The sequence below is a fragment of the Papio anubis genome, unplaced genomic scaffold (genome assembly GCF_008728515.1).
Source record: "Papio anubis isolate 15944 unplaced genomic scaffold, Panubis1.0 scaffold83, whole genome shotgun sequence".
In the NCBI taxonomy this organism is placed as follows: Eukaryota; Metazoa; Chordata; class Mammalia; order Primates; family Cercopithecidae; genus Papio; species Papio anubis.
In genome coordinates this window covers 63,015-87,212 of record NW_022168525.1, presented here as the reverse complement: position 1 = coordinate 87,212, position 24,198 = coordinate 63,015, and the positions used below count along the sequence as shown (strand labels likewise).

At 55.1% G+C, this 24,198-nt stretch overlaps 1 protein-coding gene, 1 long non-coding RNA gene and 1 pseudogene across 10 annotated transcripts in view; 1 reads left to right on the top strand and 2 right to left on the bottom strand.

The window, feature by feature from the left end:
• The window catches only part of ABLIM2 (actin binding LIM protein family member 2), a 193,986-nt gene extending 177,868 nt beyond the window's left edge, over positions 1-16,118 (bottom strand). For 8 of the 9 annotated variants that reach the window (XM_031662645.1, XM_031662663.1, XM_021938279.2 and 5 more), the window contains exon 1: positions 15,934-16,118. In XM_031662645.1, coding sequence (XP_031518505.1) covers positions 15,934-15,943 — 10 coding nt within the window. In that variant the 5' untranslated portion in view covers positions 15,944-16,118. The remainder of the gene's footprint in view (positions 1-15,933) is intronic. The other variant, XM_021938281.2, reaches the window with a different exon arrangement.
• On the bottom strand, positions 12,974-15,927 carry LOC103884180 (annotated as a pseudogene).
• Positions 16,119-16,265: 147 nt separating the features above from the next.
• Positions 16,266-23,532, top strand: LOC110743223. Its single transcript, XR_002521922.2, has 2 exons — positions 16,266-17,081; positions 22,966-23,532. It is a non-coding gene; the product is annotated as an uncharacterized LOC110743223 (long non-coding RNA).
• The last annotated feature ends 666 nt before the right edge of the window (positions 23,533-24,198 follow it).

Below are 24,198 nucleotides of genomic sequence, written 5' to 3'. Positions count from 1 at the left end.
GAGAAGTGCTTTCACAGAGTGTCATCACTTACTGCATGCCTTCTTTGTTGACTGGGTGCTCCTGGAGGGAAGAACTGCCTCCAGTGCCCGGCCAGAGGATCAACGTGCTCCAGGGAACACACCACCTCTAGCCTCCCCGCCAAGCCTGTGGACACTGCCTGGCTTCGTGTTAGAGGACATGGCTGCCCGTGAGACCTGGGGTGGGGCCAGGCCTTTGCAGCAGGCTGGGGGGGTCTTCTGTGAGGGGTATCCTTCCTGGTATCTGTCTCCTCAGGGAGCGGCAAGTCCTCACTGAGGAAACAGGTGCTTGGAGGGGAGGACTTAGGTCCCAGGAGAAACCACCAGCCCCCACCCTGAAAGCTACCCCTTGGGGGCTTCCCAGGTCAACACCAAGGAGTGGCCAGCTGTAGCCTGATGGCCCCTTCCCTCCCAAATCCAGAGCAAAGTCCTGCTGGGATCTCCTGCTAGGCCACAGGGGTGCCTGGCAGAGCTGGGGGAAGGGAAGGGATCAAAGCTGCGAGCAGAGCCTCAGGGGGGAAGCAGCCCTTGGGGCTGGGCCAGAAATTCCTGGTAAAATCCCAATTTCCAGCAAAATCCTCCTTCTAAGTTGTCAACCTCCTAGGAAGCTGTGGGTCACATTTTAAGGAAGAAGAGAGAGAGAGTTTCTAAGTCCCTTCCAGAATCCGCATCCACCCCCTACGGCTCCCCGGTGAGGTGATGGCACTGTCCCTCGTGCCAGGGCCGCCGCTGGGGGACCTGTTCTATTTGAAAGGCAAGGTGTGGAGGAGAATCACAAATACGCAGACAGCACGTAAAACGACTCCCGCACTCCCGCGCTGAGCTGAGAGAAGGCTTGTGAAAGCCTGGCAGGAAGCTGACCCACATTTAATGCAGATTATGGAGGGAGGGAGGGTGCCATTCAGCTGAGCACAGGGTCTGGAAGGACACAGCCTGAGCTCCAGTGCCAGCCCGACGGCTGCATTGGGGCAGGCTTCTCCGTGTCACTTTGCCTTTTTGTCCCCACCTGTAAAATGGGGAGTCACAGCTCCCCACCCCGCCACCCGGTGTGAAGAGGACTCACGGAGGTGACACAGCCCGCGCTCAGCCCATGTTATGACCCCGCTATGCTGCTGTCTATACCAGCCGCCGGGCACCCTTTTATCAAGAAGCGTGAGCTCTTTGGAAAGCATAAAAATGCACCATCCGCAAAAGGGATTTTTTTTTTTTTTTTTAAATCAGGCACATAACTCTTTGTTCCCTGTTGGCCTTAGAATTTGAAAGAACCCGTGGGGAGACACGCTCTGGCGAGGCGGCGGCACTGGGTGGGTGTTCTGAGAGGCAGGCATGCCCATGGGAAGCCCACCTCCCATCTTTACCAGCCATGTGACCTGGGGCAGGTCGTGCCTCCTGTCTTATCCAAGCGCGCTCATCTACAAATTGGGAGCAGTAACATCACCCCACAGGGCTTTGTGGTGTCAGAGATCCACCTGTGCAGCCTTGCTCCCATGCCCAGTGTTGCTAGGTGCTCTGTAAATGGCAGGCATTGATTTTTTTTTTTTTTTTTTTTTCTGAGACAGAGTCTCGCTGTGTTGCCCAGGCTAGAGAGTGCAGTGGCATGATTTCAGCTCACTGCAACCTCCGCCTCCCAGATTCAAGTGATTCTCCTGCCTCAGCCTCCCGAGTAGCTGGGATTATAGGCACACACCACCATACCCAGGTAATTTTTGCATTTTTAGTAGAGGCAGGGTTTCTCCATGTTGACCAGGCTGATCTTGAACTCCTGACCTCAGGTGATCTACCCATCTCAGCCTCCCAAAGTGCTGGGATTACAGGCGTGAGCCACTGCACCTGGCCTTTGAGTGCAGTGGCGTGATCTCAGCTCACTGCAACCTCCGCCTCCTGGGTTCAAGCCTCCACAGGAGACCTATCTGGGAGGGCGATTGTGAGGGACGGCCTCAGCCTCCTGAGTAGCTGGGATTATAGGCACACACCACCACGCCCAGCTAATTTTTGTGTTTTTAGTAGAGGCGGGGTTTCGCCATGTTGGCCAGGCTGATCTTGAACTCCTGACCTCAGGTGATCTGCCCACCTCGGCCTCCCAAAGTGCTGGGACTACAGGCGCGAGCCACGGCACCCGGCCAGGTATTGATTTTCATTAGACAAATCAATCACTCCCTTTGGGTCCCGCTCCGCTCAGCGCCGAGGGTTCCTGAGGTTGCCGGCGCACCCAGGATATATTTAGCTCTCTGCCGGAGCCCTGCTGGGTGCTAGCATTCCAGCTGAGGACATGAAATCTCAGACCAGCTCCTCATTTCTCATTGGCAACCACGGATTTCGCTCCAGAGCAGAACTCCCTCTCTTTTATAACCGAAGGCTAAATTATCCCCCGAGGACACACTCGTGTACACACACACACATACACACACCTTGAGATCCCTGTGCTTGTAACATGTCAATACCACTCACAGCCCTAGCTCCACAGTGAAAGTCCACCTCCCAAAATAGAGAATCTCAGAGCAAGAGGACCTGGCCAGCTGCCGGGGAGGCTGACAGCTGCTTCCTAATGGAGTGTCCTTGAGAGCTAGTATTGAGCAAACCCGCCACTGGCATGTCCTTAAAATGAATAAGCAGTGAAAACAGAACAGCAAAGCATTAGGAACAAAGGAAAATTGCCCATGATCCTAGCACATTTTTTTTTTCCGAGATGTTTTTCTGCATATTTTGCAGACTGTAAAAAATGATGTGCCCTGTATTCGTCCACTACCAGCCTTCACACATAGTTTATTCATGCTTCATAATATTTTTAACGCACAATATTCCATCTTTTATCAGCAGCTCTCGAAGTGTGGTCTAGGGAGGTCCTCAGGACCCCATACAGGGTTTAGTGGTCAAAATCCTTTCAATAACAACACTAAGATATGGTTTCCCTTTTCACTGTCACTCTCTCCTGAGTGTGCAATGGAATTTTGCAGAGGCCGCATGACACGTGACATCACAACTGATTTAACTCAGGGCAGACATCAGAATCCAGCCGTCACCTACAAAGCCAGATATTAATGAGATTTGCAAAGCTGTAAAGCAGTACCTCGGCTCACTAAAAATGCTCTTATGTTAACATGCAAAGCAGTCATTGTCCTTTTGCAGTTTAACACATTTTTTATTTTTCAATTCTTATTTATATATATTTTTTGAGACAGGGTCTCACCCTGTCACCCAGGCTGGAGTGCAGTGGCGCAATCATGGCTCACTGCAGCCTAAACCTCCCAGCCTCAAGCGATCCTCCTGCCTCAGCCCCCAGAGTAGCTGGGACTAGGCACATGCCCAGCTAATTTTTTTATTTTTTGTAGAGGTGAGGTCTCACTATGTTGCCCAGGCTGGTCTTGAACTCCTGAACTGAAGTGGTCTGTCCACTTCGGCCTCCCAAAGCACTGGGATTACAGGTGTGAGCCACCGTGCTGAGTCAACAAATATTTTTTTAAATTCTGTTTTAATTTCGAATACAATAAATATCAAGAAATACAATGCACATAAGCAAAAGCTCCCTGGGGTCCTCGATAATTGAGCCCTGAGGCCCTAGAAGTTTGAGAAGTGCTGCCACGGATGGACAGGAATTTCCATAGCCAGCGTTCTGCGGTTGGACATTTACATTGCAGAGTATGCAACCCCTGCAATTAATGGCTTTTTATTTCTGAATTCATGTCTGTTTCAGAACCTTTCTTCAGAAGAGATTCCCAGAAGTCGCATTATTCCATCAGAAGGCATGAATGTATTTAAGACTCCACATGTTTCACCTGTTTCCCAAAAGACTGGACCAATTGATATTCCTGTCCACAGTCTGTGACAGGATCCAGCTCCCGGGATGTTTAAATTTAGCGAGTAACTTTTTTTTTTTTTATCCTATGAGAAGTCATTCTCACTTTCTCATCCATTCTAGAGACCCCACAGGGAGAAGAAAAGGTATCAACCCCATAAACAGGATGTACCAAGAGACTACCTGTGCCAGGCTGAGTAATGCCTCCCCCAGAAGATACCCACATCTAATCGCTAGAACCTGCGACATATACAGTTAAATGGGGAGGGGTCTTTGCAGATGTGATTACATAAAGGGTCTAGAGACTGGGAGATGATTCTGGATTCTATGGGTGGGCCGCGAGTACAATCTCAGGAGTCCTCATGGGGAGGAGGGAGCGGAGACGACATACACAGGGGAGAAGTCACGTGAAGATGGAGCCAAGGGAGGTTTGAAGATACTGCCTTGAATTGGAGCAATGTGGCCACAAACCTCAGAATCTGGCAGCCACCAAAACTGGAGGGGCGAGGACTGAGCCTCCCCTGAGCCCTGGTGGGAGCTGCTGGCGCCAGGTTTAGCCTCCGACACTGACATTGAATTGCTGGCCTCCAGAGTTGGGAGGAAACGCCTTCTCTTGCTTTAAGCCCCTGGGCTTGCGGTCACTGGTGAGGGCAGCCCCTAGACACTCACAGGTGGCCTTTGCCCGGCACTCCAGCTGTGCCACCTTCCCTGAGCGAGGCACAGACCTGCACAAAATCCTGTCTTTAATGTGTGAATCACCCTTTAACCACGAAGTCAGCCCTAGGCCCAATATCCCAGAAGAGGGGGCACGAGTCAGGACCCAGCTGGAGACCAACCCCAAACTCTGGTAGTGGTTCCCTGAGGCCTGGGTGGGCAGGCACCAAGGGACAGTGGCCCGACCTTGCTAGGGGATAAACCCTCACCAAAGCCCACGATGCACACCTTCCTCGGCAGAGAAGGGGCTTGGGGTGGCAGGAGGCAGGGGAGAGGGAGAAAAGGAGGAGGCAGCAGCGGTGCAGCAGCAGCTCTCCTGCAGCAGCCCTGGGCCGGGCAGGTTCTGAAGGGCCCAGCATGTCTGGAGGGGACAGAATGAGCTGGTGGATGAGACAGCTGCAGGTGACCTAAGGAGCACCGAGGTCCTGGGGAGGCCTCCCCACTGGATTCCAGAGGGGGCTCTGGGCCTACAGTGAAGCAGGGCCCACAGGAGGTGAGGGAGTCGCTCAGGACAAGGGGGCGCCATGATGCACCACGGTTAGGAGTGCAGGTTCTGCAGCTGGCACGGTGCTTCACAGCTGAATCACCTCAGGAGAGTTACCTAATTCCCTGGGCCTCTGTTTGCTCACCTGTGACGTGGGAATACTGGTAGTCCCAAGCAAGGAGATCTGATGTAAGAATTACAGGGTGAAAGCACATCACGGTGCAGGGCCCGGGCACGGTGCTGGGTCCATGTCGGGGAACCACATAAGCCATTCCCCTGTGGGCGTGCACAGCAGGGTCCTGCTTGCCTGGAAGCAAATGCTGCATCCCAAGGTGTCCACTGCCCTAAACCACACATGGGCTAAGAGTCGGAAAGATCCTCTAGGAAAAGCCCAACCCCAACAGAGATGAGGAGGCCAAGGCTCAGGGGGTGCGTGGCCTGGGCTGGTTCCCAGTCCCCCGCCTCTCCATTAGACCACCCCTACCTCCTCCCAGAGCTGCTTGTGCACCAAGAAACCCAGGCTCCGCAGGCACCAGGGAGATCAGGCCACGCCAGGACCTGGGATCTGGAAGCACCAGGGAGAGTCCAGCTGTGCCGAGGCCCAGGGTCTCCGGACACCAGGGAGAGTCAGGCCACGCTGAGATCTGGGGTCCCCAGATACCAGGGCAAATCCAGTCAGAGTGTGAAGGGTGCAGGGCTGGGGCCTTCTGGAAGCTCCAGGGCAGATCCGCTTCCCTGCCTCTTCCAGCTTCTAGGGGCACCCGAGTTTCTGGGTACGGGGCCCCTCCCTCCACCCTCAGAGTCAGGCGTGGAGACTTCTCTCTCCTCTCTGCTGCCTTCCCTTCCCTGGGCCTCCTGCCTCCCATTAGCGAGAAGCATCAGGCCCCCCGAAATCCAGAACAGTCTCCCTGTGGCAAAATCCTTCACACAGTCACATCTGAACAGTCATTTTGCCACACGAGGTCACATAGTCACAGGGCCTGGGATTAGGACATGGGCACCTTTGAGTCCACTGTTCAGCACCCCGCACCATCCAAAAGGAGGTATTTCAGAGAGGGCAGCTCCCAGCTCCAGGCTGCAGAGCAGGCAGGAGCAGACGCAAATCTCTGCAGGAAACCCCAGCTTGGTCTGTGTCCACCAGTTCAGAGGAGGGAGGGAAGCGGAGGGCCTAAAGATGGGAAGAAAGCTTCATGGAGGCCCTGGAGTCTGGCAGAGCCTTGAAAGGGAGAGAAGGAGGGACTCCAGGAGAGTGGGGGCAGACAGACGGTGACAAGAAGAATGCAAGGCTGTTTAAGGATCAGGGCTGCCGGGCGCGGTGGCTCAAGCCTGTAATCCCAGCACTTTGGGAGGCTGAGACGGGTGGATCACGAGGTCAGGAGATCGAGACCATCCTGGCTAGCACGGTGAAACCCCGTCTCTCCTAAAAAATACAAAAAACTAGCCGGGCGAGGTGGCGGGAGCCTGTAGTCCCAGCTACTCGGGAGGCCGAGGCAGGAGAATGGCGTAAACCTGGGAGGCGGAGCTTGCAGTGAGCTGAGATCTGGCCACTGCACTCCAGCCTGGGCGACAAAGCGAGACTCCGTCTCAAAAAAAAAAAAAAAAAAAGGATCAGGGCAAAGACAGCACATAGTAGGTGCTTAATAAATAGTCATGGAGGGACAGGAGAAAGATTTTGGAAGAGCTCTGAGCCCTTGCGGGGGTCTGTTGACTGCTGGATACAGAGGAGGCCCGGACCTAGGCTGAGACTTCCCCAGCACTTCACACTCTGGACTGGCCCTGCGCCCAGACAGGACGGGGCCTATGGAGAAAGACCCCACATAGCTGGTCCCTCTGTGGGACGATTCAGAGGCTCCCAGTGGGACTGAGTCCCCAGTTGCCAGAGTGGTGCCCCCCATCCAAATGCCCCTTCCTGGCTTCCCCTCCCTTCCCCCTCTCACCTTCCTCACACCTCCTTCATGCTTCCTGGGGTCACCTCCCAGGTAAGCCACCTGTGCCGAAGTTCCAGCTGTACCTACTCAGGGAGCCTAAATGGAGATAGCTGTGGGGCAAAGGCATTTGAAACTTGGGCATTTGAAACTTGGCTGCCAGGTTGAAGGTCAGGATGGTCCTTGGAATTCTTCATTCTAGGCACTTCGTGTCCAACTGCAGCATCAACTGATGTCATTTTCCATGTGCGATCCTGGGGACACAGGTCCGTAGAAGCAGAGGGTCAGAGACGGGCCAGGCTGTGAGTGCTTCACCCGGAATGACGGCAGACAGATGAGGAGGCCATGCTGAACTGGGGATGGAGTTCCACCCATCACTCATCCTCCACTCCTTGGGTGTTCACGAAATGCCTCCTCTCATTCCACCCGAGTGGCTTTCCGGGGAGCCAGTACAAGGCCCTGTCATGCCTTGAGGACAGACGCCAGTGGGGACAGAGCCAGCATGCTAGCTACAGTGACACTGAGCACTTTTCTTGGTGTGCTGGCTGGACTCACATTGCCAGATCATCTAACTCGTCGCTCTAAACACAGAGAAACCAAAGTCTCAAACTTCCAGCACAGGATGCGAGCTCCGTGCAGGAGGCAGGGGGAGCCACTGCTGCCGCCTGGGATGGGGACTGCTCAGTAGAATGCAGCTAAAATGAAGCTTCCAGCTGAGACCGATGACTCAAGACACCACACCTCCTGAGGATGCTGTGCCGAGAAGAACTGGGAGCTGGGCGGCTCTCTGGAGACGGTGCTCCTCCTGGCACTTGGCTGCAGCCTTGTAAACAGGACTGAGATGGGACTGGCAGGGGAGACAGCAGGACCAGCGAAGGGGAGGGGAAGCGGTGAACCCAGCCTTGGGTGTGGCCGATGGTGCCAAAGCGGCTCCCACAGGGTACAACGTTGGGTTTGTCCCCAAAATGTGAAGGGTATTTACAGCTGTGACAAAGCCCACCCTGCCCGTTCCCTGGTGCCTGCTGTGCCCAGGCCCTTGACTCTCACTCAGCATCTCTGAGTCTATAGTAACCCCTCGAAAGCAGCTGTCATCACCCATACTTTTTATGTGGGGAAACTGAGGCAAAGGGCAGTTAAGCAATCTGCTCAGAGAAGCACACAACTAGCGAGGGACATTAGGGGATAGAGCCCAGGTGTACCCAGCCCCAAAACCAGCGCACCTTCTGAGGCACCCAGACTGCCCCCCTCACATTTGGAACTGTTCAGCCAAGGGAAGTGGCATGAAGCCGCCCAGCTCGCTATCTGCAGCAGACCTGTCTGTTCTAGGCCTGGAAGCTGCTGATGGCAGGAAGTCCCAGAGCCAGCTCTGGAACCCACAAGGGCCAGGTGCCAAATCCCCAAGGACCAGTGCGCACCCCAGAATCCAAAGCCCCCTCCTCCACCCCAGTCCTTCCCACAGACACGAGAGACCCAGCTGCCCTCCTAGCTCGAGCTCCAGGCGGACATCCACAGAAGCCGCTAACCCACAGGTGTCGAGGCACCTCCCTCCACGCCAGAGACTCTTAGCGCGAAGCCCAAGTACAGCTCACCCAGCCGGCAGCACCCTGAGAGCCAGATGAGAAAGGCAGGTGCATCAGGGCCCCCGAAATGGTGGCCAGGCCTCACACCCAGACAGTGGGTGGGGTGGGGCGGCGGTATCAGAAGAAAGCAGGGTCGCCCCCTGAGGGTGGCAGTGGCCCTGTTTTTACAGATGGGTACACTGAGGCACAGAGGGATGATGACTTGTCCAAGATCACAGAGGTCTAGGCAAGGGGCTGGAGACGCTGCTGGGCTGGGCTGGGCTGTGTAAGCAGGGGGAGAGGTACCGCTTTCAGTGGAACAGATGGGCCCTGGGGGGGATTGCAGGACTCGGGGTAGGGGTGGGGGAGCCGGACCAGAGGGTCAAGAGTCTGGGGCGGGGTGCATGGGCTCAATGTGGTGAAAATCCCTCTCAGGCCCAGGCTATCTGAGGGTGAGTCACAGGGGCCATGCAATGACCCCAGGCAGGAACCCCCATAGGAGGTGGGTTTGGTCTAGTCCTGCCTCCTGGCTCTGTGCCGGCAGATCCTGCACCTGGAAAATGGGAATAACACACCACGGCCCAGGCGAGAAGATGGGCTGTGTGAGACCCCCACCAAGAAGCACCATCACGATGCCCACAAACGGGCCAGGCTTCATCCAGACCAACACTTAGCCACACGTTATGAGGCAGCAACAAATCCCCCAACGCAGCCAGCTAAAGCACGCAGGTGGGAGACAGGCAGACAGAGCCCACCCAGCCGGGGAGACGCATGTCTGTGGCTGAGTCGGGCACACTGGGGTTCAAATCCCAGCTCTGCCATTTACCAATCACGTGACACCAGGTCCTGGGCGGGACTCGCAGGCATTTCCTCCTCTGTAGGCAGAGATGGCACCGGCCGCTCTGAGCAGCGCTGCGAGGACCCCGGGAGGAAACCTATATGAGCATCTGGCCCAGGCCCCAGGGCAGCACTGGATGAGCCACGGTCTCTGCGACATTTAAGCCTGTCCTACCTGGGTGCTGCCTGACACCCTAGACACGCTGAGCAGCCCTGGCGATGGAAAAATTCCTTGAGTAAATTAAGACTGCTCCACTCGGGTTGCCCTGCGCTGGGTGTGAGCCTCAGAGGGCTGCTCTTTCGGGGCTTCCCTGGGACTGGGACAGCCGCGTCCATCATGCGGGGATGACTGCAGGACCCATGTGATCAGCCTCAAGCACTAGGAGCTACCCCAAGACGTGATCCATGTTTTCCTATCATAACTATTTTAACAAGCTCTGGGAGCCTCTTCCACGTGCCAGGCAGAGGCTGATCAGCTCATGAGACCCTCCATCCCTACCAAGATCCTGGGGAGGGGCAGCAATGGAAAGAAGGACACAGAGGTCTGGTCTTTGATCACGATAGCGAGTGGCAGGGATGGGTGTGAGCCTGAGACCCCACTTCAGGGTAGGTTTTACGGAGCCCTACCTAGGCAGAGGCACAGCCAAGGGGTGCAGCAAGGAAGGCCCCTGAGTATCTTTGCAGGGAAGGGGCTGTAGAATCCAGGCTCTGGGGTTGGTAGATGGCATCGGGCCAGCAGCCTGGTCTGGCTTCAAGGACAGGCAGTGCCTGCTTAAAGGGCCAGCGACAAGACAGGTCCCTTCATCTCCCAGTGTTGCCAATTTCCTCTTGCAAGCTCAGAGGTCTCCCAGGACCCAGATGACGCTCTGGAAGCCCAGGGTGTGGCTCAGGCAGCTTTTCCATGAGTCAGGGACACATACCTTTCTCTGGGACAGTAAGATTGGACCTTCCAAGAGTTCATCAAACTCAAGACTTGATTCCAGAAAATATCCTATCTACCCCCAAACTATCTCATTGACAGAAACCATAAAGAGTCAAAGGATCTTGGGTGGCCATGTTAGGAAGGAACCCTGCACATCACAGGAGAACAGGGCAGAGCTTGGGGGTGACCAGGCTAAGCAGAGACTACCAATGTCTGGGCAACGGCAGTCCTCTCCAGATACAATCTCAGATGAATTTCTGGGTCAGGAGGGTCTGGCTTCTGCTGCACCTCATTCAGAGCGGCATCAGGCAGGGGAAAATTGGCAGCGGTGCAGCTGCCTGGGCTAAGCTCCCTCAATGCCGGGAGACACCACCATCCCATGCAGCAGACAGTGGCCCTGCAGAACGGAATCGCCAGACTTCTCCTGGAGTCATGGGTTTCTACCAACGCGTGCCCTTCTCAGAGCTGGAGGCAGTGTGCTCTCTTCTTTCCATCTGATCTTTCAGTACAAAAGAAAAGGGCACACAATGAAGAAAACTTGGGAAACACATGGAAAGTAAAAAGGTGCAGAAGAGGGAAAACTTGGTTCCTTCTCCCACCACTTATAGATGGGCACGGATGGCACTTCCACACATCGCCTCCCTCACTGTTTTGTAGAGTTGACATCCTATATGACATACAATTTTGTCTTCAGCTGTTTTGTTGTTTTCTAAATTAAATTTCTTTTTTCTGGCCGGGCGCGGTGGCTCAAGCTTGTAATCCCAGCACTTTGGGAGGCCGAGACGGGCGGATCACGAGGTCAGGAGATCGAGACCATCCTGGCTAACACGCAGAAACCCCCGCCTCTCACAAAAATGGCTGTAAACTAGTCGGGCAGGAGTGGGAGCGCCTGTGTCTCAGTTACTCGGGAGGCTGAGGCAGAATGGCAACCTGGGAGGCGGATTTGCAGTGAGCTGAGACACAGCACTTCCAGCCTGGCGAGAGCCAGACCTGGCTCAAAAAATAAAATAAAAATAAATAAAATAAATAAATAAATAAATAAATTTCTTTTTTCTTTTCTTTTTTTTTTCTTTTGAGATGGAGTCTTGCTCTGTTGCCCAGGCTGGAGTGTAGTGGCGCAATCTCGGCTCACTGCAACCTCCGACTCACTGGTTCAAGTGATTCTCCTGCCTCAGCCTCCCGAGAAGCGGGGACTACAGGCACCTACCACCACAACCAGCTAATTTTTGTATTTTTAGTAGAGACGGGGTTTCACCGTGTTGGCCAGGATGGTCTCAATCTCCTGACCTCGTGATCAGCCCGCCTTGGCCTCCCAAAGTACTGTGATTACAGGTGTGAGCTACCACGCCCTGCCAATTAAACCTATTTTCTTAAGCATTTTCTCCTAACATTAGAAATTCTTTACATACGCAGTTAGCTCTTCACATGCATAGTAACTTCATATACATGACTTCCCCACCGCCCAATTAGAATGTAAGTTCAAGAGAACATAGATTTTGGGTTGTTCTCGTCCATTGCTGAATCCCAGGGCCTGGAGCAGCGTGGGCTCACGTATTAGTCTGTTCTCATGCTGCCAATAAAGACATACACAGGACTGCGTAATTTATGTAGGAAAGAGGTTTCACGGACTTACAGTTCCGCATGGCTGGGGAGGCCTCGCAATCATGGCGGAAGACGAAGGAAGGGCAAAGGGACGTCTCACAAGGCAGCAGGCAAGAGAGCGTGTGCAGGGGAACTGCCCTTTAAAAAACCACCAGCTATTGCGAGCCTTAATCACTACCATGAGAACAGTATGGGGGCAACCACCCCCCGTGATTCAATTATCTCCACCTGGCCCCGCCCTTGACACATGGGGATTATTACAACTCAAGGTAAGACGTGGGTGGGGACACAGCCAGACCGTATCAGCTCATAGTAGGCATTTTGTGCGTCTTTTGCTGAATAATGAGTGAGTGAGATGGAACAGGTGGCTCATATTCCATCACTGACTTCCACGGTTTGGTGGTTTCTAACTTCTTGTTGTTACTAGTAAGACTGAGATGAACGTGTCTGTGGCTACGTCACTGCCCATTCTCGGATTAGGTGGAGAAACGTGTCTCTGTTCCAAATACTAGGATCTGCACCGTCCAATCCGAGGACTAGGGCTCAGGTTTGGGTTCTGCCACATCCTCTCCTTGGCCCTGGGCAGCTGCTTTTCCTTCCCTAAGCCTTGGTTTCCCTCTTTGTGCAGGTGGGTGGGCTTGGGCTGGAGCACTTCTCACATCCCTTCCAGCTCCATGATCCTAAGAGCAACATGGAAACAGAAGGCTGAGCCAGCCACCAGGCCTCCCTTGGACCCGCACCCCTGTTATGGGCTGAATTGTCTAAATTCATGTGCTGAAGTCCTAACCCCCAGTACTCCAGGATGTCACTATGCATGGAGACAGGACCTTGAAGGAGGCCGCTAAGGTGACATGAGGTCATGAGGGTAGGCTCTAACCCAGTCTGGCTGGGGTTTTCTTTTTTTCTTCTTTTTTTTGAGACGGAGTCTCACTCTGTCGCCCAGGCTGGAGTGCGGTGGCGTGATCTCGGCTCACTGCAAGCTCTACCTCCCAGGTTCACACCCTTCTCCTGCCTCAGCCTCCTGAGTAGCTGGGACTACAGGTGCCCGCCACCACACCCGGCTAATTTTTTATATTTTTAGTAGAGACGGGATTTCACCGTGTTAGCCAGGATGGTCTCGATCTCCTGACCTCGTGATCCGCCCATCTCGGCCTCCCAAAGTGCTGGGATTACAGACATGAGCCACCGCGCCCGGCCTGGCTGGGGTTTTCATAAGAAGAACAGATTAGGACATACACACACACAAAGGGAAGACCGTGCGAGGACACAGGGAGAGGGCGGCCATCCACAAGTCAAGGACAGAGGCTTTGGAAGGAAGTAACCCAGCTGACACCTCGATCTCAGACTTCTGGCCTCTAGAATTGGCAAACAAATAAGTGTCTTCTCTTTAAGCCACCTGGTCTTTAGTGTCTTTAGTACTTTGTTATGGAGCAAATTAACACAACCCCTCAGGAGCCTCTGTCCACCTGGGGAAATCTGACCTGCCAGGCCAGCGGCTGCCCAGGGGGACATTTAGGCTCAGTAGGAGCACAGGCCTTGCTCAAGGTTCTGGTGCTGACTGGTGGCAGACCTGGCACTGGAATCCCCCCCACCCCCCCCCCTGCCCCCGCTCAGGTACCTTCCTCAACCCCACCCTCAGCTGGCCCCCCTTGTGACCACGTGGGCTGCAGTGAGATGAAGCTACACCACACTGATCATCACCTGCTGGGCTCACCATGTGTGGACTGGCACTACACTCAGAACTAAAGGCCTGCCCGCCATACTACTGGGAAAACTGAGGCAGGGGGAGCCCCACAGCGAGGGCATTGGATTCGGATCCAGGCCTGTCTGGTACGAGGCACCATCTCCTTCCACTGTGCCATGTGCTATATAAACAGTCGCCCCAGCCACCTGAAATCAACAGGCAACAAAAGTAAGGCAACTACATGGCCTCAATCCACACCCGGGTCATCTTGGAGGCACCCTGTGTCATGACACTGAAGATGTGCACACAGCCCAAAGGAATGGGGAGCCTGCAACCCAGGAGGGTTAGACAGGTCGTCCTGGGCTCTGAGCCTCCGGCCTATTTGGGCAGCTGGAGACTGGACGAGATGATGCTCAGCCCCTCCTACCAGTGCTGAGCTCTGGAATACTGCCAGCTGGCGTGGGGAGGGCCACGGGGGACCTGCCCTTGTTGCCCTTGTTGACGATGGAAGCTCCTGTCCTGCCAGACATACACAGTGGCCGGACATTAGAGCCCACATGCCAGGGACAAGGGACCATGCTGTCTGCTCTCCCCCACTGTGTGGGTGGGAATGCCTGCTGTGCACATCATCGGCTGGGGACAGGGCTGGGCAGGGGCGACAGGTGGCCCGGAGAGCACACACACTGCCAGTTCCAAAGGGCTGGATTGATTCAGAGGGGCTGAGCTGAGCTGGCCACCCAGCAATGACCATCCCAAACTACTGAGGCCCTCCCAGGTGTGGGGCTCTTCATGTGGTACCTTGTCCCCTCCAGACAAGCAATACTATTGCTCTTACAGGTCAGGAAGCCAAGCTCCGGTTGGTGCCACCTATGCCTAAGACCACCAGGCAGCCACCATGGTTCAAACCCCAGTCACTGCCTGCAACTGCCCCAGTGCCCCCACACCTCTTCTCGTCAGATGCAGAAGGGAGATGCCAACACTGCTTCTGAGGCTCTCCCTGATGACAGGGGGGACCACAGGTATCAATTATGGCCACAAGAAGCATAAAATTACTCTGTGTGCACCCAGCCATTATCCCCACCTGCCATTAGATAAATGTGTCTGGCGGTTCTGCCAAGTCTCAGGGTGCCCTGCTGCCCAGCCACCCCCAGATAACTAGGTTGGCCATTTCAGAAATCCTCTTCCAAAGGGTTCTGCCTCCGACCGCCTGCCATTGCGCTCAGCTACTCCCAAAGGCTCCCTGCAACGCAGTCCCTCCTTCCTTGGATTGAAGGGGGAGGGAGACAATCTCCCCAGGGAGGGGAGTCCCTGGCCCCTCAGCCACCGCTCCCTTCTAGGCCTACAGCCCACAGGAAGCTCTTACTAAACACATTCTCTCCCTAGTCCGATCTCCCCCAGGGGAAGCGGCTGTCCCCATTGGTTTCTGCACCATGGCTAAGGGCCATACTGCAGTCCCTAGCGCGACAGGCTTAGAGGAAAGAGCACAAGAGTCAGGGAGCACCGGGTTCGAATCCCCGCCCCCCTTCCTGAGTCAAGCAAGTGACTCAAGCCTGGTGCGCCTCGGGTCACACCCTGAAAAATGGGGTGACAGTTCTTCCCTGCCAGGAATGCAACGACAAGCCCTCAGCCCGATGCGGGACCCAGGAGGCTCTCAGATCCGGGCATCCTCAGGCCGCCTCCGGGGCTCACCGCCGAGGGCTCCAGTTCTAAGTCTCAGTTTCCCCCACAGCACAAGGCGCGGCTGGGCTCCAGCGCTGTGGGATTTTTCCAGCGCCGCACAGAGGCTGTCAGATCCCGGAGGGTGGGTGCGGCGGGAAAGGCAGCGGTGCGACGCGCAGGGACGATGGGCTGGAGACGCGCAGAGATCGGGTCGGGGCCGGGATTGACACATGCGGGCTCCGGGTCCCCAGATCTGCTGCGGAGAGTCCTGGGCGCCGAGGGTCGGCCTGACGCCCCCAACCCAGGCGCTGCCGGAGCAGCGCAAGGGCGGCTCCCCCGGCTGCAAAGCCCCGCCTGTCATCTCGCCTCTGCGTGCCTAAGTCTGCTGGGGCCCCGGCTCTTCGCGCGGACCCTGACCGCTTTCTGCAGCCTGGAACAACCCGGACCCCCGTGAGAAGCAAAGAAGGGGCGCCTTCCAGACAGCCCGGCGCAGCCACACCGGCCGGCGCGCTGGGAAAGGATTCCCGGCCCCTGCCACTGAGCTAAGCGTTCCAGGCGCAGGGCAGGAGACTGCGCTCTGGCCCCTCGCAGCTGCAAAATCCTGGAGCAAAAGTTGGGTGGAGCCGCTGGGTGATTTTCCCCGGCGTTGCAGGTGCAGCCGCCGAATGACACCCAGCCCTTCCGGCGCCGCGATCCAGCGAGGGGACCCGCTGGTCCCTCGGTCCCCAGCACTCACCTGCACTCATCTCAGCAGCAGCTCGGAGTCGGGGCGGCCCGGCGCTGCGGCAGCCAGACCCTCCGGCCCGCAGGTGCCGCGCCCGCGCTATCGTCCGCCAGCCCGCCGGCTCCGCGCCGGCTCCTTGCGCACAGCTAGGCAGCGCCGCCGCAGCCCCACAGCGCGCAGGTCACGCCCACGCCACGCCCACTACCACGCCCCTCATGGCGGCCCCGCCCCGTGTTCCCTGCCTCCCGGAAGCACCTTGGGAAGTGTAGGCGCCTCGACCCGCCGCTCAGCCTCGCTCCCGAGCTGCCGGAAGAGAGGACTACAAGTCCCAGCATGCTCCGCGACCAGCGCAGGCGCAGACGGGCGACGGCGGCTGAGGCCTTTCGCAATCGTTCTTAGATCTCTGCAGAGCTGTCGCCACGGCTTGAGGGGCGACCTGGGGATCGCCGCTCTCGGAAGCCCGGGAGTCGCTAGGAGAGCGGCGCAGGGAAAAGCGAGCTTCGTGCAGCTCTTCTTGAGTCGTGGAGCTACAAGGCGCCTGAACACTTTCTGGGCCAACTCTTCTTTCCCAGTTTACAGAGAAGGAAACTGAGGCGGGGGGCGGGGCGCGGGCAGGATTAGCCCATATCTGTCGGCGAGGCTTGCGCTGGTGGGGATTCGTGCGCAGGTTTCCTACCTCTGGGCCTGGGCTATCCGCGCCTCGCCACCCACCCCAGGCTCCCGTCGCTCCTCGCCGGCTGGCGCCCAGCTGGGAGGTGCACCGGGAGAGGTGGCGCGACTCACTTCGGCGCAGTCCCAGCCGCAGCCCCCATGGTGACCGGCTCCCCTGTGACATCAGGCGCCCAGCACAGGGCGTGGACGCGGGTGCAGGAGAGGGAGTCAGGGAACAGGGAGGAGGAGGGGTCCCCACTGTGTGCCTGGTGCTACAAAAGGCGAGCTGCAGAGAGGTCGAGAGGAGCCGGCCAGCACAAGGATGCCCACTGGGCGCGGAGGGTCTGGGCTGGAGGAGCGTTTGGGATGCATAATCGCAGGAACCTGGCATGGAGAGAGAGGCCAAGGACTTTTGGCTTGAGCCAGGGCTGTTTGGAGATGCTTTCAACAAGGGGAAGAAGATTGGGCACAGAAAATGTAGACTGAGTGGAACACTGAGGCAGGAGCAGGTACTCCTCCCCTTCCCTCAGCAGCAGCCATCTCCCCCAAGAGGGGCCAGGACGGGAGGCCGGGAGTACAATGGCTCAGGGGACAGCTGAAGCCCTGGGGAACCAGCCCAGCCCCACACACCCTAGAAATCCAAGAGGCCCAGCTAGGCGATTCTGCCTGCAGCTGCAGGGTTCCCATGCCAGTCCACTGGGATCTTGTGCCATGTAATTGAGGGGGCGCCAGATCTAAGGATCAGTGAGCTAATATATGCTGTGACCCAGTGTGAGTTGAGATCAATAAATGTCTTTGCTTTGCTATTATTATTCTTGGTGCTTAACATAGGGCCTGGCACAGAGCAGGCACTCTGCAAGTATCTGTTGAATAAAGGGAGAGAAGGATAGAGGGGAGGGGAGAGTGCTGGCACCTGGCACTCCTGGATCATAACCTGAGAGGTAGGCCAGGCACCCACCTGCCACAGGGACACTCTGCTGCCATTTGCCCTCTAAGGAGCTCTCGGTCAGGCTCCCCCGCAGCCTCTGTTTCCTCCCTCTGTGTTTGCAAGGGCTCCTGCAAACCTCCCAGGGGTGCCATGATTTCCCCACACAGCCTGGTGAGGATGGCAGGGAGCCCTCACACCTCTCTGCCAAGACCCTGTGAGCCAGAGGGTGGATGTGGGTGCCCCATTCCAGACTGGTTCCAGAGCTCAGGACAAGGGGCTAGGGAGCCTTAACAGTTCTCAACCTGGAAGGACCTCGGGGCCATGTGGTTCCAACATCTTCTTTCACAAGGGCAGAAACCAAGGCCCAAAGACGTCCTGCCCCAAGTCACCCAGCAAGTGAGTGACGGAGTGGGGCTTGAGCCAGGCCTTTTCTTTCCTTCCTGCGCGGTGTCTGCTGAACTGGGACTTCAGAGAATCTGCTGGTTGAACTGAATCGATTGAAACAGACTTTGGTTCTCTGTCTGTGGTACTACAGGCCAGGTGTGACCTCAGGCAACTTGCTGGCGCTCTGTGTGCCTGAGTTTCTGTATCCTTCAAATCACAGTGCATACATACCCCTTAGGATTCTCGAACACCTTTAATATGCTGGGCTCTCTAGTCCTAGTGAAGAAAATAGACAAGAAATCGTTTCACAAGTCACAAGATTCATTCTAGAAAAACGCTGCCCTTCTTATTTTTTAGCAGGCCTGGTGGGGTGTTGGGGGGTCTTCAAGGGGCTCGTGGACACAGGGAGGCCCCAAACATGTCAAACCAAGGCCCCTTAAAGGTTCATTAAACGGGGACTGGGCGCAGTGGCTCACACCTATAATCCCAGCACTTTGTGAGGCCAAGGAGGGAGGATTGCTTGCACTCAGGAGTTTGAGACCAGCCTGGGCAACATGGCAAAACCCCATCTATAAAAAACACAAAAATTAGCTGGGTATGGTGGTGTGTGCCTGTGGTCCCAGCTACTCTGGGAGGCCAGTGGGCTTCAGCCCCATGGCCCTCCGGAATCTGTCATCCCCTCCAGGGGGCATTCAAGAGGTCAAGGGATGTCGTGGGGTCCAGCGTGAGGTGCATGGCCAGGGGACCTGCTCCGCTGGGCCCAAGCCATGCCAGGCCTGCTGCCCCCACCCTGGGTTGCTGGGAGTGCCCTGTCTTCTCCTGGACAGCTCAGGCTCACTCTCTGGACCTTGGTTGAGATCCCCTCCTTGGACAAGCCTCCCTGGTCCTCTAGCAAAGTCGGGTGCCACCTCCACTCCCCCAGGGGGTCTCCAGCTCAGAGGAGAGTGCCCACTGAACTGCAGGATCAGCGGGTACCCGCACTGCGGCTGCCACTCCCGCTCAGCAAAGGAAAGAGGTCAGACCTGCCTGAGCCCCTTTCCCACCGTCCTGACCTCTCCCTGGGTCTGCTGGGGCTTCCCACAAATTGCTTCTACGGAGAGCAGCACGGTGTGGCTGCGCTCACCTGGGGCCTGATCTAGAAAGAAGGTGCCCGCTCTGGAAACCCAGCGGAGTGGAAACCCAGCAAGTCAGCAGACAGAGCAGACGGCGTCCTGAGGCCGTCAGGGGCTCTGCACTGTAAGGCAGCCTCCAGGCTTTCTCTCACCAAAGCGGCAGGATTCCTTGTCCTTTCTTCATCTCTAAATACAGTCCAGGAATTGATTGACTTCACAGCCAAATGGAGAAACAAATGAAATATGATTTCATTGTGGGATCTTTCCAGTTGCTCAATAATTTAAAACCACGCCATATGAAACCAGGAGTAAAAATAGCATGTGACTCATGGCTTGGAGCCTATCTCTCAAGCATGGGTCCACACACCTGGATTTTCAGTGAGGTCAGGCCCAGCCTCACCCTCACATGCCCATGCCTTGCCTGACGCCTCCGGGTGGGTCAGGAGGGGAAGCATAGCCCTGGGTTACACAGGTATCTGTTCTCCCTAACACTCGATCTATGCCACAATTCCAGCTGCCCAGTTAACTCAGAGTGGTTTGTAGACTTGGCAATGTTTTGCCATCACAGAAAACTCACAAGAGATGGTTCATTACAAGTGATGGAAGGAAGCAGAATGTATAGGTCTGATTCGGGAATATGACTCACACCGTGCAAGGCTTGGATGTGGATGGTCTTCCAAAAGCCCTTCCTCTGGTTCAACTTTATTCCTGTGCAGCAGAAACAGATGAGGAACATCAGGAGCACCTGGGAAGGAACGAGAAAGGGAGAGCAGAGCAAGGGGCAAGCTTGGAGGTGAGGGGCCACATCTATTCAGCACCTACTGTATACCTGCCCCTGTGCTGGAAGTGAGAGATGAAAAAGCTCAGCTAGAGCAGGCAGGTGCATGAGTCAGCCACGCTGCCGAGCAGAGGACCACAGGCTTTGCCGAAGGGGCTTGAACAAGGGCAGGGCATCTCTCCCAGCGCCAGAGGCCGATCTCTGCACTCTACCTCTCCTGTCACATGGCATTCTTCTCTGAATGTTCCCCTTCTGTTCTCATAAGGACACTGGACCTAGGATGGAGGGCCCACCCTAACCCAATACTGTCTGACTTCATCTTAACCAGTCGTGTCTTTGAAGACCTGATTTCCAAATAAGGTCACATTCCCGGGGGCTAAATCTTGGGGTTAGGACTTCAACATATCCTTCTGGAAGGTACAAGGCACCCCACCAGAGGGGACCACCATTATTGGACCCCACAAGGGACATGGTCTTCCAGAGCCATGGCCTGTGGGACCTGGGAGGAAAACTGCAAGTCTCAGGGCTCCCAGCTGGGGAGAAGAAATGGAAGCCCAGAGAGACAAGGTCAGATGGGGCCAGGTCCTCAGGAGGCCAGAAGCCACAGTGCTCCCCCAGCCATGTGACCCTTGGTTGACGACCACGCAGGCACACAGCCCTGCAAGGGACCCAGAAGTCAGCCATCCCTGACAGTGAGAGCAGCTCTTGTCCTGGGAGGGCAGATGGGTCCTGCCAGAAGCCTGGGACTGGCCTTGTTGGCCTCACCGGCAAGCTCAAGTTTGCCCCCCAGCTGCTAATCAAGCAAGACATTGTGTCTCTTCTTAGCAACTTTGTCACCAGGCTGTGCTTCCCAGAGCTGCTGTGTGGGCATGGTAAGGATACAGTTTCGAAGAAGCTTAATCAGGAGGCCTTGCCTGTGTAACTTACAAAGTGCTTATTCCACGGGCCTCCCAATTGGGTGTTCCCTTGAGGTCATGATGCTGAGTGTCACCCAGTCTTACAGATGAGACAGTGTAGGCTCACCAAGGCTAAGAAATGTGCAGTCAGCTGGATGGGGCTGGACCCGGTTCCCTGAGATGACCAGAGCAGGGCAGTCCCCACTAGAATTTCTTCTTTCGCTATCGCCAAGCTGCTTGGAGCAGGAACTGCGTGGTTTGATGATAACGCTAATGGTTTGATAACAATAAAATGACTTTAAGTAAAGGAGATCACCCTTGATAATAGGAGGATCACCCTCATCCAATCTGTTTATTCTGTTTCCAGTGGGCATTCCACCTCCGTTTCCTTCCACCTCCTGTTCCCTTCCATTCCATTTATCCTTCCTTCCATTCCTTCATTCCCTATTTCCCTATCCCTGTCCACCACCATTCCATCCCTTTCATCCATCCACCCACCATCTATCCATCTACCACCCTCCACCCATACATTCATATATCTACTCATCTATCCACCTGTCCATCCACCCATCCACCCATCTATCCATTCATCCAATCACCCATCCCTTCATCCATTCATCCATCCATCCATCCACCATCCATCCACCACCCATCCACCCATCTGTCCATCTGATCATCCACTCCTTGCCTGGCCATCCGTCACCCGTTCATCCACCCATGTGTCCATTCGGCAAATCATCTGTCCTTACGTTCACCCCGTCAGGTGCGTCCATCTGTCCCGTCTGCCCATCCATCCATCCACCATCCATCCACCCATTCATCTATCCATCTGTCCATCCACCATCCACCTATCCATTCCATCCACCATTCCTTCCTTCCACCATTCCACCATCTATCCACCACCATCCACCTTCCATCCATCTGTCCATCCACCATTTATCCACCATCCACCATCCATCTATCCATCCATCCCCCATCCACCAATTTATCCACCACCCATCTACCCATCCATCTATCCATCATCCACCCACTATCCATCCATCCACCCCCCCATCCACCATCCATTCACCTATCCATCCATCCACTCTCATCCACCCATCCATGCTTCTGCCACCTATCCACCATCCACCCACCATCCATCTGTTTCTATCAGTTCTGTTTCTTTGGAGAAGTCAGACTGATATACTTTCCAAATCTATAATTCCCTGGGCTTCCTGACACCACGACTTGAAGGCCACTGGCTGAGCTCAGCCTCTCCTAAGCTCCCAGCTCCAGAAATGGCACCTGCTGCCACCCCATTGCTCTCCCTGACACCTGAGAACCCCTCTGGGAGGCTTCTCTTCCTGCTCCATCACATCAGTCCAACCTCAGGTCCTGCCTCCAAGTCCTTCCACAGTGTAGTGGGACACATGTGCAGGCACCTTCTCCTGCTCTCTTTGCTCCACTCTCCCCACCCACATTCCTTCTTCTACAGCCAGAGGGATTTGCTAAATCAAAGCAAATTCCACTCCGTCACGCCCCTGCCTGCCAGGGGCCTCCCTCTCCTCCTCTGTCTGGCCAACTTCTCTTCAGTCTTTAAGGATCAGCCCAGGCATCATCTCCTCCTAGAAGTCCTCCCTGGCCCCTGGCTGAATTGGGCAACCCCCGGGTTTCCATGAGTCCTGGAACTTCCTCTTTGGAGCAGGAACTATGTGGTTTGATGACAACGCTAATGGTTTGATAATAATAAAATGACTTTAAGTAAAGGAGATCACCCTTGATAATAAGAGGATCAACCTCATCCAATCTGTTGAAGGCATTAAGAGCACTTGGGATGCTGGTCGTTTGGGATCGTCATTGATTGTTTCCTTGTCTGTCTCCCTCACTAAACAGTGAGCTTTGAGAGCTATGAGCTTCTCTGAGGAAAGCTGAGATTTGAAAGGGCCGAGGTAATGGGCCAGGTAAAGGATGGGGCAAGAAAATCCAGGAAGACCTGTGTGTTTTACTTGACGTTTTGATTGCAGTACCTGGAACATGAAAAATCGAATGCTTTTATCCTATCTTGTTCTAAAGAGTATATGGGGCTTCTTACAAAGAAAGCATTACTATAGAAAGATCTTTTTAAAAGCTGGTAAGAAAACTAGAGTTAAGGAAAGCTACATAGATTGGGAGGAAGTTGGGGCTGAGGTCAAGCCCTCGAATCTCTGCCGTGGGCGGTGACATAGCTGAGGGCAGCCACTCCTTCCTCTCTGCACTGCCGGGCAGCCCCAGCAGAGAGAGGAACAGGGTCAGTTACATAATTCTCTGTGTCCACAGGATTAGAAGAATTGCTGAGAAGAAGCACACTTCCCAACCCTGAGACTTGAAGAACCTGCCTCTACAGATCCTGTGGGGTGAGGCCAGTCTGGCTTCCCCCTCAGCCCACAGCCGACACAGCATGCATCTCAGAGCACTGCTTCTGCTAACCATCCCTTCCTTCCTGTCGCTTTTTGTCACTGGATGCAGAGAGGCCTGGGGGCTTACCGTGCATACAGTAGGTGGTGAGCAAACATCCGAAAGGAGCCTAGTTGTATAATGAAGTGGTATTTTTAGTATAAAAGTTACCCATAATTTCATGGAGAAAATATGTGATCATCTACATTTCTCAGGATGCCAAGGCGAACGAGGTTTTTTTTACTTTGCTGCCCCCTGGTGGCAGACTACGCTAATTGCAGGCATACTATCAAGGATCAGAAATCCCCTCCATCCCAGCAGTGACACCCACCCTGTGAAAAATGGGCAGACACTGCCCTCATCAAAAAGCACCCAAACATCTGCCTTCAGCCAACACAAAGGGACAGAAGGGAAGGGGTAGTTTCATGCAAGATCTTTAACCACCCTCCCTTCCTGATTTCTGAGGTGCTGGGTCCAGAGACTGTGCAGGCTTGTAACTGTGATCTTGTTAGGCATATGAGTGTGGAGGTGGTGGGGCAGCCAGTCAGACACGCCGTAGTCTCTGTTTTTGGGTGGGTTGTTTACTTCACTCCCATTTCCCCTGCTCCCTGCTTTCTTATAGCACCCCATTTTTTGTGCAAGAGCCACAACACCTACCCCCATGCAGGCCATGGACTTTTCAGTGAGTGAGTGACTCCACATCCAGCTCAGAAGGTTTTAATGAGTCAAAGGATGACCCCATCTCTGGAGACAGGCAGGCTACATTAGTTAACATCCCTGGACACAAAGATTTGCTCCAGGAAAGGCATATGACCCAATTCGGGTCAATGGAGTGTGGCAGGTGGCTTGCTGAGAAAGGCTGGAAAGAACATCTCCACCTTCAGCAGAGAATTTGGGAGCTGCCTTCTCTCCTGCTTTGGTTATTGCAGTGTGGGATGTAGGCCAGCGACCGCTTGGGCAATTTTGTCTCCATGTGGGAAGTGAGCCTGAGAGTGAACCCAATTGTAAAGAAGTGGTCTCAGAGCCCCTGGATCAAGCCAGTCCTGAGGCCCACCTACCTCTGGACTTCCCAGTCCATGAGCCAAGGAAGACTTTTTCATTTGAGCCACTTGGACT